This window comes from Diuraphis noxia, unplaced genomic scaffold (assembly GCF_037042655.1).
Source record: "Diuraphis noxia isolate RWA-SAM2 unplaced genomic scaffold, SU_Dnox_SAM2 contig0007, whole genome shotgun sequence".
In the NCBI taxonomy this organism is placed as follows: Eukaryota; Metazoa; Arthropoda; class Insecta; order Hemiptera; family Aphididae; genus Diuraphis; species Diuraphis noxia.
This window is the reverse complement of record NW_028301717.1, coordinates 1,987,115-2,004,972: the sequence shown is the minus strand read 5'-3', so window position 1 is coordinate 2,004,972 and position 17,858 is coordinate 1,987,115. Positions and strand designations below refer to the sequence as shown.

Here is a 17,858-nt window from a genome sequence, read left to right as displayed (position 1 = left end):
TTTTTAAATTCAGTTATTATTTAGTTGATAACCTAAATATTACAAGTACTTAACTTAAGCATAATTCAAATTGAAAAGAGTTCATAAAAAAAAAAATGTTTAATAAGGCTAACCAAGTGTTAGATGAAATCAATTTTATGGTATTATAGGTATAATAAATTAAACGTTTTAAAATTATTTGTACTAGCATACAAGTATAGAATTATAAAATGGAATCAGCATAAACGTATATTAAATTAAATTGTAATCAATAAAAATGCATTATCTTCATAATTACATTAATGATTTGAAAATAATTTAATAATGTCATAAATTATTCTTTATTGAGGTGTTTACATTAGGTAGTTATTTTATCTGAATTTGTAAAATTGATTAAAAATTATCGTATTAGTTATACCAAACTTTTTGTTAAAAGCAAAATATAGATTACCAGCTATATGGTCATATCATAATATAGATATAACGTTTTGTTAGTATTATAGATAGATAATAATTGTTTTATTTGTTACAAACTGTATATAAATTCGAAATAAACTATTATCACACAAAAGAGACAATTTAGAATTATTTACGCCAAACATAATAACAGTCACGTGTTAATCCGCTTAAAATGTGCACTATATAAGACATGAGCATATTATATTCCCGTTACCTACTTATTAGATAAAACTAAGGCTTTATTTGCTGACGTACTAGCTATAGCCACAAATCGTAGCTAGCTATTGGCAATGATGACGGGCAGCACTTAAAAACACGCGTCGTAAATTCTACACGTGTCGTTAATACGATTATCTGAATAGTGAACAGTGACAGATTTCAAAAATAAAAAAATTACAGTCTTTGTAACAAATATATATTTATAATACAAACATGTGCATCAGGGAAAAGTTATTATACTAAAAAATACTATTTTAAATGATGATGACCTGTACTTAAAATTTAAATATACCAATTATATTTAGATTTTCAAGATGAACTGAGTCTAATTACTAACGACTAATGAGTTTACCTATAGAAAATATTATAGGTTAGGCTATATGCCTTATGACTATATATGTTTAGGCACCTATAACCGTGCATAAGAAATTGATTGATTTAATGGTTTACTAAAATGTATAGTTGAACAATCACGGGAGCCACAAATCTGGTTTGTAACGGATAGGTTAGGTCATCACTGATTCGTTAAAATTTTAGTGATTTAAGAAACCCGGCAATAGCAGGTACTATAATAACAATACCTAGTACAATAGTACTATTTACTGAATAGATTTTATTCAGATATATAGGAGTATATAATATATTATCTTAAATTAACATATCAGCCAACCTAGACGCTGCTTTAGGCCCCAACACAGAAGACATCAAAAACATGATCAACTTCTTAAGAAAAACTTAACAGTTCAATCAAATTTAGAAAATAATAGTTTCTCAACACAACTTCTCATAGTAGAACTGCAAATATTGTATTACTTTTAAATGAATATAAAAAAAAATCACAAAAGGCCTTTGCAGTTGATCGTTGGTGTAACTTAAGAACAATAAAAAAAAATCTTAAATTGTGAGCCGTAATGGGAATATTTAATGCATATACTGAACTACCGAAGTAGTATAAAGTCTGAAAATAACAATTGGTAAATAAATAGAATTCACTACATATTAGTACAGTACAGCTAAACAGCTAATAATTAGGTACCAATATATATATATTTTATTGGTTCACGAGCGAAATCACGAATATATTACATAGTTATTACTTATTATAGTAACACAGAAAAAAAAAACAATAATTTCTTTATTTTTTTGATATTTTGAAAATTTTATCAAGTATATAAATTTCCAGTAGGTATGAACATTCAGTGAAAATTTCATATGTCTACGGTAATTTGTTTTAAAGTTACACCAATATCAAAAATCAATTTTCTCAAAGATTGATTTTGCGTAAAATTTTCCGTTTTTCCTTAATTATTTGTTTTGTTTTTCTTGGTATTTTTGTACTACCAATGCACCAGCACCAATTAGGTTCACTTTCCAACTGGAAAACCTACTGAAGTTGTAAATCTAAAAATTATTTTGACAACTTATCTTATCGTGTACACTGTACATACACACATAAAAAAACATTACATTTTAAAATAAAATCAATACATTCACAGCTCCGTTCAGAATCTAAACATAGTAATTATATTATATTTGTTGCTTTTTTCCTTTCCTCCTTGTTTAAATAATTAGACCTACGTGATACATTTATTATATACTATTATTTGTACCTTTAATCTATATCCCTTTTGGGGTGTTAACACTTAAAATAAATGAATAAAAAAATGAATTAGGCTGCAGATTTGTCGACTAAAAGATTTAAAAATTTAAAAAAAACCATCAATTGAACAGCCCCCTATCAACACACCAACAAATTATCTTAAAATCCCGGTATAGTTGAAACCAACCGAGCCCCACATCGGCCACATCCCCTCTTGCAGCATACCGTAAACGTTATTTATATAAAAAACATATTAATGTAAGTTGTATCGCACCCGCACGCATTTAGCACATTTTGCATAAAATAATATCACATTACGAGAAATTGATTTCGGCACGCGTCGTCGTTGACTTTACGATACCTAAATAATACTCGTAAACGTGCGATAGCTGGCGCGGACGCACAATAAAATGATTTAACAATTACTGCAACCAGTGGCGCGCGTAATGGCGTCGAGTTTTTTTCATCCTTTTGGCCGCTATAGTAATAATAATAATAATAATAATAATACATAATACTACAATATCGGCTTGGGGCTTGTGGATTATCGCCGTTGAGCAGGACCTACGGCCGACGCCTGCTCGTGCACTCGATTCGAATATTATTATTGTTAGACGATTTTTTATCCTCGAGAACGAGTCGCCGAAATAAGTAGGTGGTATATAATATGACGGGCAGTATGCGCGTGTGCGAACTAACTATGCGACGACGTTATCGCACAAAAAACGGAGCGTGGCCGTCGCGCGCCGCTCGATCACCATCATCATCGTCGTCCGATCGGTCTGCGCACGTGCGCAAGTCCCTCCGTCGTATTAACCCCAGCACTTGTGGCCTTGTATATATGTATAATATATACATATACATATAACATGTAATAGAATTATAGTTTATATATGTATATGTAAGAGTGTGTGTGTGTGTGTGTGAGAGAGTATTTAGTATTGACTTTCGAGTACTGAGAATAGTCTTATACATACGTGCTTAGGTAATTGTAAAGGCAAAGAACAGCCACGTCACCCTGGTTTGGCGGTTAGGTCAAGTATATACAGACAACATACGTACAGTGAAATTATTATCATCACTTCACTATATAGGTAGTAATATTATATACGCATTTATACACTAGCTATTAGGTACTATATATACACACATAAGCATAAAATTACAATTTTATCTATGCTTAGATGCTGGGGAGTGTAGGCACTGCAGTGCCACGCTATATACATATGCAGTTCATGGTATAGCTGATTACTCTGTATAATATAACAATGTAATACCTATAACTATATTACTTACTTTGTATACCTAATTTATGTTATAGTATACCTATACAGAATGATTCACCATCAGAGTTTGTTTAAATTTCAATCTATACAACTATACCTATCTACCTTTAATTATTAATAATATACACATAGTTGAATTTTTATTTTTACATAAAACTATCCTGGCCCTTAATATTGGATATTCACTTGATTTCTCATGGAACGATTTTCCTATTTACCTAGTTATGATTAAAAAACGAATAATTACTCATCAAATATTTATTTTAACATTGCCTATACTGGCTATACTTGATAAACCTATCAAAATACTTTTACTCGTTTTGAGCAATTTACTGACATTTTCAGATTTTCAAAATTTTCAGTTTTTTCTTTATATGTCAATACAACTTTATTCTTTGGGTCAGAAAGCTTGAAAATTTAAGACAAGGTTCCTAATATATTATTACAATACCAGTAAAAAATATTATATTTAAAAAAATAATTATAAAAAAAAAACTTTATATTTAAACAAAATTTATAAATTATTTAGAAGTAAAAAATGTATAAAACGTTCAACTTTTATAGCTAGGTGAAGGTGAGCATTGAAATTTAAAAACAAGGTTCCACGTAAGTTATAAGTTCATTCTGTAACAAAAAAACCTAAACAAATTATAAACAAAGTTTTTTTTGTTCGGTTACTTTAAGCTTAAATTTGGAGGAAATTAAATGTTAAATAATCAAGAATAACCACGGTTTTAGTTATATTGTTGAAATTTAAAAATATTATTTGTGGGTACTTGAAACTTTTAAAATATATTATTATATAGTATATATAAATATGATAATAAGCAAATAATAGTATTTAAACTATACCGACTACGCAGTAGTAATAATAACTATTTATAAATATATATACATATAATATATAAAATATCCTAAGTCAACAAACCGTCTCCGCTCAGTATAATGATTCTGATGCAAATTATTCGTAATTCGTATATGCAATGATAATATGATATTGTATGTAGGTACCTACACCTAATTGCAAATTCAAATGAATAGTTTTTTATTTATAAAAATTTTTTTTACAAAAATTTAGATATAAAGATGTAATATCAGATATAATATTAGGAACATATTAGGGTTTATTATAGATTTCTACTTAGACTTTTTAAAAAAAATATTAATGTTAAAAGGAGAATATTTGTTGCTAAAAATTTTCAAATCACCATAGCCCATATATCTTCCAATAAACTGAATAAACCATGATGTTATAATCAGTAATCATAATGATGAATGAACCTATTATTCTTAGTGCAAAAATATGAATAAAACATTAAAACTCAAAAACTACACTTTCATTCAACATTAATTTTGATACATCAAAATTTTCAGAAAAATTATCTGCTAAATAATTTAAAGTAGAAAATTGGGTTTATCTTTGAAAAATATAGAAGTTATTGAATCTTCACAGGCCACAGAACACCTTTAAGTTTAAGTATAGTACGAAAAATCTCAAAATTTAAAAATATTACCTAGCTATATATAAGTTAATTTTACTATGCAAAACACGATTACCTATACTTTATACTTCTCACCAACGGTTACTAGCATTAATTTACTTATAATTATATATAATAGTATACAGGATGATTCTTTTAAGTGGGTACACTAATTATCTCGAAAAGTATTTACTTTTTTCAAAATATTTTTTTACATGGTTTCAAGTTGTTAAAAAACCAATATTTTTAATCCTTATCATTTTTTAAGTTTTTACTTTTTTGAATGACAACATAGAGTTTTAATTTCATATTCCAAAGCAGAATATTTTTCTAAGTATTTTGATTCACAAAAATCGAATTTAGAACGAGTAGTTCATGAGTTATATGTATTTAAAGTTAAGACAAGCGGAGTAGGTAGTGGACAAACATTTTGTGAGGTAACCCGCCGCCCGTACCACTCCACTCTGCCAATCTAAACTTTAAATACTTATAACTCAAAAACTACTAGCCCTAAATTCGATTTTTATGAATCAAAATACTTAGAAAAATATTTTGCTTTGGAATATGAAATTAAAACTCTGTTGCATTCAAAAAAGTAAAAAACTTAAAAAATGATAAGGATAAAAAACGTTGGTTTTTTTAACAACTTGAAAACATGTAAAAAATATTTTGAAAAAAGTAAATACTTTTCGAGATAATTAGTGTACCCACTTAAAAGAATCACCCTGTATACTATATAGTATATATGATGGCCATATACTACCCTATTTTATATTATAATCTTATATAATATGAAATATTATTCGGTCCATGTATAAACTATATGTAGCCTATACTTATTCACTTATATAGTCAATAACTATATGTATATTATGTTCATAAAATGTAATTCTAACTGACTACAGGTCTATAAACTATATATATATATATTATATACACATACTTATACAATAACCAAATCTCAAGTAAATATAATAATCTATGAAGTGCGAAATCTACATCATATATTTTAGTGTTTAGAATACATAATACCATAACAATATATAATATGTACCTACCTATATGTATGTATCTTTTATAAGTACCTATAAGGTTATCGGGCCATCGGGGTTATATAAATTGAATACGCGCGCGATTAAATCTTATTTGATCTATATATTATGTAAAAAAGTATATGATGTATAATATATTATAAGTATAGCCAGTATAGGGTACTTGATATTGTGTGAATCTTAAATGTTCAAGTGGTAGACGACGTCTTTAACTATACAGGGTGATTTTTTTATCATGAACCACTCATTATTTCAAAAAGTATCAATGTTTTTTAAAATATTTTTTTACAAAGTTTCATATTGTTAAAAAAACAACGTTTTTATGAAAAAATTATATTTTTTAATATTTTTTATCCTTATAATTTTTTAAGTTTTTTACTTTTTTGAATGGCAACCTACAGTTTTAATTTCATATTCCAAAGCAGAATATTTTTCTAAGTATTTTGATACGTAAAAATCGAATTTTGGACGAGTAGTTCATGAGTTATAAGTATTTAAAGTTTAGACAAGCGGAGTAGTGGACAAACATTTTGCGGGGTAACCCCGTACCACTCCACTCCGCCAATCTAAACTTTAAATACTTATAACTCATAAACTACTCGTCCAAAATTCGACTTTTACGTATCAAAATACTTAGAAAAATATTCTGCTTTGGAATATGAAATTAAAACTCTAGGTTGCCATTCAAAAAAGTAAAAAACTTAAAAAATTATAAGGATAAAAAAATATTAAAAAATATAATTTTTTTATAAAAACGTTGTTTTTTTAACAACATGAAACTTTGTAAAAAAATATTTTCAAAAACATTGATACTTTTTGAAATAATGAGTGGTTCATGATAAAAAAATCGCCCTGTATATAGGTATGCAAGATTATTTGCTTATTAATGCATATATTATATTTACCTTTCTCCTATAAAGGGATATCGTCTGTTGTTACGTAACACTTATACACAATAATATATAACATCTTGAGAGCTAATAAGGATTTAATATTATTTAATTTTAATCACAGTCGATTTTTTTTTTAGTCATTTAAAATAATTATAATTTACAATCTATAGATACATAATATGATGTATATTGGGGCATTGGGCTGTATATCGTCATAACTTTTTCAATATGTACGTATATTAGTGCATTACTTTACGATAATTACGTGTGCATGAGTGACCTTATTGCGCGATTATTTTAGTATACTTACTAGTATACAGTTTTTATAAAGTAATAATTTATATGGCTATATATAATATTGCTATAATATCGATTCCATTTACGTATAAATCATAATTTTAAAATTGTTTATATTTATACGCATGATGTATTACCGTTTACCCATACTCGCATGATCTCATATAATTGGTACATTTATGATAATTTAATACACTATATAGTGGGCACCTACGTACCTACCAATATTATGTACATACAAAATACAAATATACTATATTATGGTTTGTTATAAATTGTAAGCTATACAGCTATATAAGTCTATAAATACCTACCATTGATCACAAAAAAACAGTTCAATAGATTATTATCAACTGTTTAAGTAACATGGCTGCAGTGCATCGGGTGAACAAAATGGGTGGTATGTATTTTAAGGGTGGGAGGTCGGCATTAGCCATTGGTTATTGAAATATTAAAGGGCGTTAACAATATTTATCCCCTATCTTTTTCAGGAAGCATTTCTACCCTTTGACAAAATACTTAATACTTGTTTCCTAAAGTGCGTTGAAGAAAGAAGTGCATTGTATAATAATATTTTTATTTGGGTGAGTTTAATTATACATTATTTATTATTAATTTATAAAACAAAAATAGGTTCAGTAAATTGACCATAATTATATTTTAAATTTCCGTTACCTATATAAATTTATAGGGCAAATAGATAGTTAACTATTTTGGTATGCCTTCTTAAGTACCTACCAAAACTAACTTGTGAAATAGGCATGTAAAATATCTATAGTGAAAAAATTATTCAATTTTTTTAAATGTTGCTATGAATTACATTTTAAATGATAAGTATTTTGTGCGAACATGGATTAAAAAAAGCTATTATAATTACGAGTATAGTCTATACACGGTGTTCCACGGAGATCTAACATTCTGACAAATGAAATAACTTTTGTTCTAATCAATAATTAAAAAAAAAAAATGTTTGAATATAAAAGATAAAACTATAAAGAAACTGTTTTGAGCTTTTGTCTTATTTTGACTTAGGTACCTATACTACTAAGTATGCAACTACGCAAGTGATTATTGTCGTGATATTATTTATGAACATTAAATGTTAAGCATCATTATATCTGCATTATGTGTTTGTATAGGTCACAGTATAGTCTGTTATGGGTGTGTCAAATTTTAATTTAATGATATATTTTAATCATTGTACTTATCTGTACGAAAAAGGATTCTGCCATTCTGAACTTGTATACGGTTTGTCAATACAGGCGTAACTAGAGCTTAAAGAAGGAGTCTTCAGCACTAGAATTTTTATACAAGCACAACCATTTTATTTAAAAAGGTTGAAGAATAATAATGATAATGTAATAAAATAATATGTAGAACCTGATTCTGTTTTTAGCAAAAGGTGCAGCGATCGGCGTCTAGTTCTCGTTAGTCGTTATAACAATTCAATAATAGGTACCTATACGTTATTACGTTAATGTTACAAAAATAAATTCAACTCGATTCTTCTGGGTGACGTCGGTGACGACTATTTTTGTGTTTCCTTTTCCTTTCTGACAATTTCGATGGTTTTACATAATATGTGTAGTAAAAACTACACTATATGATACGTAATACACGAAGGCATATTCTCTTTTGAAAACCACTTAAAAAGTTTTTACTTTCGACCAAAGTACAAAGTACCAACTAAATTTTTTCCCTTCCAGAAAAGATACTGAAGTAGAAAATCAAATCATTTTTACTGTCCCAAAATAGGTGATAACACTGCGATAACTGATACTCAAAAATAAAACACATCAACATACTCATCGTTCCAGCTCCACAGTTTCACTCAGAATCTAAAACAAGTTTGTATTTACAATCCTTAACTGAATAATGTATAACCGTGTAATTTATTATTAAGTACATAATATATACCATAAACTATAAAACTATTATACTTATAAAATCGTATTGTATTGTTTTGATATATCACACTCGTCAATTATTTATTTAGAGAGAAATTAAAAAAGGCGGGTAAGTCGTGGATGTCGCTCTGCTGTACAGTAGGTTACAAGTGGGTTACTGTAATGGATGGAATTAAATTTGAATCCAATGATATTATATCATTGTATACGAAAAACGATTCTGAGCGAAGACGGTTTATCTGTCTAGGATATATTATAGATTATTAAAAATTTTCAAATCTTAGATTTAAAAAGAAGATTTTTTATGAATTTCTAGTTTGAAATAATTTGCGAATTTTCGTGATTTTTACATATGTTGTCAAAATTCAAACTTTGAATGCTTGTAAAAAAAAAATTGTGACTACGCATTTCTTTTATTTTTCAATTATTGAAAAATAAAAGAAATAGCAATTATTATTTTTAATTATTATTTTTACAATAGCAATTATTGCTATTGTAAAAATATGTTAGGAGCCTTGTATTTAATTTACAAATCTTAGATTTAAAAAGAAAATCTTTTATAAATTTCTATCTAAGATAATTTGAACATTGCCGTAATTTTTACGTATTTATAGAAAAAAAAAACTAAAAAAGTTGAAAAATTAAAATTTCAGTAAACAGCTCAAAACAATTATCAAATATATAAAACGCCTGTATAAACATTCAGTCAAAATTTCAAGTATCTGCGGTCATTTGTTAAAGAGTTACGCCAAAATAAGGAAATCGCTAAAACTGAAAATCCAATGTTGTAAAAATTTAAATTTCAAATGCTCATAAAAATTTGATTTGAATTTCCGGTGGAATTTTTATTTGTGATAAAGATTGAAAAACTTGTAAGGAATCTTGTATCAAATTTTCAAATCTTAGATTTAAAAACAAAATTTTTTATGAATTTCTAGCTTTAAATAATTTGTGAATTTTCGTGATTTTTACGTATTTTGTCAAAATTCAAACTTTGAATGCTAATAAAAAAGAATTGTGACTATGAATTTCTTTTATTTTTCAACTGCTATTTTAACAATATGTTAAGAGCCTTGTATTAAATTTTCAAGCTTTTCTGCCTAACAAATAAATTTTTATCAATATTAATTTAAAAAAAACTAATAATGATCGAAAGTTTCAAATGCCTATGAATAGTTCAACTTAAGTCGAAATTTTTTGAAAATTGCATTGTGTATAGAATATACTTATATAAACATTAGGTGAAAATTTCATGTATCTATGGTCATTTGTTTTAAAGTTACATCAAAAACCAAAATCGATTTTGTCGAAAAATGAGTGTGCGTAAAATTTCCCGTTTTTCCCTTAATTTTTAGTTTGTTTTTCTCAATTATTTAGAAAAGTATTAGGATTTTTTTACTTTTGACCCCCCAAAGTACCAACTAGATTCACTTTCTGATCGAACGAGGCACTGAAGTCAAAAAGCGAAGCATTTTTACTGCCCCAAAACGTGATGACAGACACACACAAAAAAAAAACACACATCATGGTAAAATCAATACATTCATCGCTCTGCTCAGAATCTAAAATCCGATTTAAATAGATAGTTTAACATACATTTTTTAACTAATCTACTTTTTTTGATTTTTGAATACTATAAATATATTTTTTACTAATAAAATTAATAAGTAAAGTTTACATACTGATTATATGTGTCTAGTATTGAAATTCTCTTATATACAAAAAAACATTATTACACACATTTCAGTTTTTTTTTTTACTGATTTTGAAAATTTTTAATTGTATACGACAATATTATAAATTACATCGTAATTTTCTTTTTTAGTTTTATGTACAGTCGCTTTTAGTGATTCGTTAGATAATTTTTATCTATTTTTTGAGATTGTCACTGGGGCGTATTTAAGGGAGGGGCACATGGGGCCCGTGCCTCCCCCATTCGCCGTATTTTATACTTATTTTTATTATATGAGAAATTGTACAACTCTACGCCACATGTACGCAAATTTGAACTTTTTGCTTGTTCCCCCCCTCCCTTAAGACATTTCTAAATACGCCCCTGGATTGTAACATAAAATAATTTTATTATCTCGGCAATTAAGATACACATAAACGTCATAAACATATTAAAATTTAATATAAGATGCGTTTATTATGTTTTATGATAAAAATATATAAGTAACATAATAGTATAATACTGATATTCAATCAATATTTTGTGATTTAGTATTATGTTCAGATTTATTTAAGTTTTTCAATCATGCCAAAAAATCAACAAACCCAACAAATATTGAATGATACTAGAGATGATTCGTCTTCGTCTCGGATCGTTATGCCGTTTGGATCAGACGAGGAATGCGACTTAACATCAGATGACTTAACGTCCGGCGATGAAGATGTGTTGACGGTAAATCAATTGACTGGGATCCGACGATTCCCAGTGCCAGATTCCCGAAAACCATGTACTGTAACCAATTCTCGGGAACGCTGGCGCCAACACAACGTTACCGGTGCCTTTGCAGAACTTCGTAAATTGGTACCCACTCACCCACACGATAAGAAATTATCGAAGAATGAAATTTTAAGAATGGCTATCAAGTAGGTGGTAGTATGACATAAAATAAATAATAATTTATCTTTTATACAATTAACTATCCAATCAGTATATTATAATATTATGTTAGGTTACCTAGTTACCTACCTATCATGTCAATTTGAATAGCTAATTCAAAATTTGATGTGGATATGTTCTCTTCTTTTTTTTTTCTTTATTTGAAAATATACAATCTATACCTGTCGGCATAATAAGTATATGTGTTTAGAGTACATTTTAAATTATAGTAATAAATTAGCATGTATAGAGAAATCATCCATTAATGACACTCAAAGCTTACTTTTTTTTTATTTCTCTTTTTTTTTCGATTTATTAGTAGGTTTAATTTGTGAGGAATAGCAGTTCCCGCCACCATTTGCGTTTTAGGCGTCTGAGGGGGGTTTCCGGGAATTGAGGGTGTAGCAAGATTTTTTATTAGTGAGTTTTGGTTTGATAATAGTCGATTTTGGAAACGTTGGTAAAGAATTTTCGCTTCTTCGTCAACAGTTTTTAGTTTTAAGTCAGAATATATAGAATCGTGTGAGACATAGTAGGGAGCATTTAAAAGTTTACGAAGTGCTATATTTCGGAATGTTTGTATTTTGTTGATGTTTGATTATTTTGCATTTTCCCAGAGTTGTATGCCGCCGTTCTTTTAAATTTGTTTATGTATGACTATAATAGCCTCTCTCTAACCTGGGATTCTACCTAAAAGTCCGGCGAAAGAAAGTCCGACGAACAAAAGTCCGGTTACAAAAGTCCCACGAAAAAAAGTCCGATGTCATAAAAGTCCCGCGAAAAAAAGTCCGGTTTATTTATTTACGAGGGGTAAACCACTATTATCGAAAATTATGTACACCAGATTATAAAGAATAAGTTTTAGGTACAGCTGCTCTAGTACAGTTCTGCGCTTATATATGACCCGTAAACTGATAAATATGCACTAAAAATAAAAAAAGCACTTAAAAAGGTAATTAAAAAAAGGATTTATTCGTATAAATATAAAAAACATTGTAATTTATTTATAATTATTTGGTACTTAATTAATAAAAAAGATAATAAAAATAATAATATAAAAATATAACTACATTGTTTTCGATTTATTGGGTATCTTTAAGCCGGAATTTTTTTCGCGGGGCTTTTATGACATCGGACTTTTTTTCGTGGGACTTTTGTAACCGGACTTTTGTTCGTCGGACTTTTTTTCGCCAGACTTTTGTTCGGTGATTCCTCTAACCTTGCTCTAAAAATAATTTTTTTTTTCTAATTTTGAAAATAACCGTTTTATAATTGCTTATATTTAATAATATGGAGGAAAAAACATTGAAATCAATTTTCCACATCATAATATGCAGTGAAGTTGTATGGTTTTTAGTTGTCCACGCTTATAGGTATACCTAATTAATTCTAATCCAATGGGTATAATAGATAATAAAATACACTACTCGTTGAAATTCTATTTACATTTTTTTAATCTTTTAATTTGTTTTATATAATTTTTCAACATATCCTCAATGAAATGTAGCAGTATAGATATGGGTAAAGCTATCGATACAATATGCACTATGCATAAGTTAATTTTATAGGCTCGTTATCTTTGTAACAAAATTAATGTGTCACTGGGAATATCTTCCACGTTATTTTTAATTATAGCACTAATTAGTAATTATTGTACGTACAATTTCAAAGAGTATAGTGTAATCTATCTATTACCTATACTGGATTAACATTATTGCATTAGTGTTATTTAGTTCTTAAGTGTGATAAACTGAAGTCTGAAAACCATAAAATTTGATTGCAATATTTTTGAAAATTCATTCATTATTGTTTATAGATATCATTTAAATCATGTGTTACCTACACATTTTATAACGATAACATTTGGTACATACCTATCTATAAATAAATATATCTATTATCTATATATAGGTATTCGTTTAAAATTTACCTACATTTAATCAAATTAGTAGGTACCTATATGTACGGCAAATTTAATTCAGTTTGATTGCAAAATATATAAATTCAAATTTAATCGGCTGTTGTAAACGTATATAGATGTAGACGATGTATTTAGAACTATATTGGGTGATTCATCAAGCATGACTTCCTTTTTTCTCCAATAATGCAACTATGCAAATTGATTTTCGAAATATATTTTTACCACCCATTCTCTTACAGTCTTACAAAACCTTGTTTAAAAAAAAATAGCTTAGTCATAATTAATTGAATTAATTAGTTATACCCACATATTGTTTAAGAAACATGTATCGCAAGTAACGCATTTATAGTAGTTATTGATTCATTGTAGGCTGTAATTTCGTCTTCACAATACTCAATTTTGAAAAAGAACGTGTTTTATTGAGTATTTTTACCCAAGTACTTAACCTGCAGGTACCTATAATACCTACCAATGTATTTACTATTTTATTAATTTTAATGTAAATAATGTAATGCTTCTTTAGAACCGCACACTAGTTAATCAATTACGTGTATCTTATCGAAATTTGCTCATACGTAACAATAAAGTCTAATTAAATAGCTGTACGCAAACGAGACGTCATTTTTCAGGTCAAAATTAGTATTAACCAGGTTTTCACGTTTTTCGATGAACGCAAACGAGTTGTCAGTTTACAGGTAAAAAATTGTGTAGTGTGCGCAAACGAGTATCACCAATAGCCACACACGTATAAGCACGCCTATAATGAATAATAGTAGGTATACCTACTATTAAAGCCTAAAATCTAAATATTCTCTTTATACTTGAAGTGTTTCTGTGGAGATTCAAACTTTTATTTTTCAAATGATGGCCACCCTATTTTCTGTTGTAAATTATTAAGAGGATTATTTTATTTATTTTTCTGAAAATCAAAATTCGAATGAGTATCTATAGTTTTGACTATTTTGAGTTACCTATTTAACTTTCTGTGTTAAGAAATGAAGGATAATAGGTTAGGTTCATCATCTATGTTCATGATACCTAATAGGTTTGGAAGATAAAAGGTATAAGATGATTTGAACATTTAAATAAATAATAATTAATATTAATCTGTAAAAATGGTCAAAGTATAATTAGATACCATATTACATTATTTACATCTATTTTATATGTTAGTAAAACCATTTGTATGGCTTTGTATCCTTAGTTTAAAAATTTTAATCACCGAAAACCAAAAAACTATTTATTCAAATTTTGAATAAAGTATATCAAATATCATCAATATTTAAAAAAAAAATTGTCCATTAAATAAATTATACTAAAGAAGTTTGGTTCTTGTTTGAAAACATAGGTAAGTTTGTATCGCCACAGGATACCTCTTATTAGTAAAGAGTAAAGACATTTTTAAGAATTTGAATATGTGATATTTAAGGATAGGTATATTTAAAAATTAAAAAAATTTGAATTTGAATAAAATAAATAAATAAATAATTTAATCTTATTAAATGAAAAATGGTGGTGAGCTTGCTCGGTATATATAACCTTTTTTGGTAAAATTATAATTTTTAAATGCAAGTAGACAGGACCAAATTGGTACGCGAAGGGAATATAGGGTTTAAATTTAAACCCCTCATTTACAACATACAAATTATATAAATGTATTTGTACAAACATTTAAAACTACCAAAATATTTTTAAGAATTGTTTTGTACTATAATAACTCACTACTTGGCTTCTTATAAAATTTCTTTCTAGTGTCTACAGCACTGCATAATATGAGGCTACAACATTTATATTATATATTTTGATGACATATACATTTTTCAGAATACAGTTTAAATAAGTGTATATTTCACTTAATCTTTTAATATTTATTTAAAAATAATACTTAACATGGTTATTATACAGGTATATTCGTCTATTGAGTGGTGTTCTCGAATGGCAAGAGAACCAACAAGATTTCAGCAATAATAATGAAGACTGCATGGACAATAATGTGTATATATAAATTTATAATTATAATTTGTATGGCAGAAGAAAATATTAAATTATTGTAAAAGGTATATTAATCGTAATAATAATACGACACAATATCGGTAACTTAAATACGCCCTGCCTTAAAGATACACAGAAATAAGATTCCATGCCACCATGTAAGTACTTACGTACTATGTATAATTTATTAATATGTTTTATAAAATATGCAATATTTAAGTTTAATACTTATAGGTCCTAGCCCCTAAGTATTCTTATATAAATTATGACCATTATAACATAATACATTTGTTACATTAACTCAAAATTCCACCTAATATCTATTTTTAAGATTAATTTATTAATATTAAATGGAAACATTTATATAAATATTTGAACTGTAAAAAATTTAAACTACAAATTAAAAGATATTATGTATAATATGTTTAGAACTGCAATGATTTTGAAGAATGGTTGTATCACAAATACAAAACACGTTTTATAGCAATATTTTGAAATTTTTCTTTTAGAGAATATTATACCTTTTAATAAATTTCATTTTTTTGATATATTGACTGTTTTTAGCAAAGTACAATTTACTTACTTTATATTGTTTAGTACCTACATTATTAATAGTGATAGATATATCTATGTAGTTATACATACAAGTTGCTTCTTTATTGTTCTATTATAGATTTTTAAAAATTGTATAATTTATATTAAGTACATTTAGTAAAAAAATCTTAACTTGTAAAATGTTTTTGAACTATAATTAATGTCGAATAAAATCAGAAGTTAAAACAACTAAGCGTTTTTCAGTGAGCTTTTTATCCTTGATTCTCATACAATTTATGTCCAATTGGCAATGACTAGAGTATATTTTTACAGGTAATCCATATCCCACATGATCCAGTTAAGATAAAAAAGTAATAAAAAATAAATTGTGGCATTAATACAGGAAATAAATAGAGCTTCGATAAGTTTTGACTTAATAGTTAGCATTAGCTCATACATGCATCTATTTTTGCTCAAGAAGTAAAGAATATTTTGGTTTGTTTATTTATAGGGTTGTCACTGCAGATTACATATTACAAAAGCTAGGCAAGTTAGTAATAGTTAATAGTAAAACTTAAATACAAAAATTAAGTACGAAGATAGGTTTGGTAAAAAATACTAACTTAGGTTAGAGTAGAAGTTAAAAGATGGTTATTTCAGTCTAAAATATAAATTTAAAATCAGCTCGTTGAAAACATTTTGTTAAGTATACCATATATTAATTAATCCGTAATCGGTATACAGAACAAATTATGGTTGACCACAGACAAATTATATCGAATAATTGATAATTTGATTAAATGTTTCAAGTATGTTAGATAATAAAAATAACTAAAAAGTGATAACCTTAATTTTTTGGAAAAAAAAATAAGAATTTCAGTCATTAGAGCACAGAATGTATAATAAAATAAGAAATATACAAACAGTATATTTTATTTATATATATACAACATAATATATAGGATATACGAGCCGTGGTTAACATAGTGTATTACAAGAAATATAACTAATAGAAAAAATTAATTAGAAATAATATGACAAAATAAATGTTTTTATCATAAAATTATAAATACTAAAATTCATTATTAAAATAAATGTTATAGATACTAATTGGCACTCAGCAGTTTAACAGAAAATTAGGTTATTTAGAATTAAAAAACAAAAACTGAAAATTTTAAAAAACATTCAAACTTAGATAAAAATGTATTAGGAAAGTTTTGAGTATTTATAGCTTGATCCAGTTTGAAAATAATCTGAATTATATACCCAATCTGAAGAGCAGTTTTTAATATAGGTAGAATTAAACAAAACAAGGTACACTAATGTCGATTTGCCAATGAAATGAAACCAACATACATCGATATAGTGCTGTAATATTTGTTCATTTTTCCTCAAATGAAATTTGCTAGAAAACTAGACGCTAATACATAATATATACATATTCTTATGATATAGGTATCAGAATTGTATAATAAATTAATTAGTTTAATTAAAAAATAAACACCAACATGAATGTTACAGGTATCATAATAATAAGGATTGTTATTTTAAAATTATTGATTGTCAACTGCGATTATTAGCGCCAGCATGGATGGATAAGTTCCTATCTAATATATATAGTATGATTCAT

General features: G+C 27.0%; 1 protein-coding gene across 4 annotated transcripts; it reads left to right on the top strand.

The window, feature by feature from the left end:
• Positions 1-7,791: 7,791 nt before the first annotated feature.
• Positions 7,792-16,440, top strand: LOC149054394 (T-cell acute lymphocytic leukemia protein 1-like). Of its 4 annotated transcripts, XR_016192283.1 has the most exons (5): positions 7,792-7,850; positions 9,022-9,113; positions 11,398-11,768; positions 15,608-15,852; positions 16,124-16,440. XR_016192283.1 is itself a non-coding variant. In XM_089230370.1 (4 exons), the coding sequence occupies exons 3-4, from the start codon at positions 11,431-11,433 to the stop codon at positions 15,705-15,707; spliced, it is 438 nt and encodes a 145-aa protein (XP_089086496.1). In that variant the 5' UTR covers positions 7,792-7,850; positions 9,022-9,113; positions 11,398-11,430; the 3' UTR covers positions 15,708-16,107. The 4 variants fall into 4 exon arrangements, 3 of the variants coding, with proteins under 3 accessions (XP_089086496.1, XP_089086498.1, XP_089086497.1); XM_089230370.1 differs by lacking the exon at positions 16,124-16,440 and having other exon boundaries at positions 15,608-16,107; XM_089230372.1 differs by lacking the exons at positions 9,022-9,113; positions 16,124-16,440 and having other exon boundaries at positions 7,805-7,850; positions 15,608-16,107.
• Positions 16,441-17,858: the final 1,418 nt, after the last annotated feature.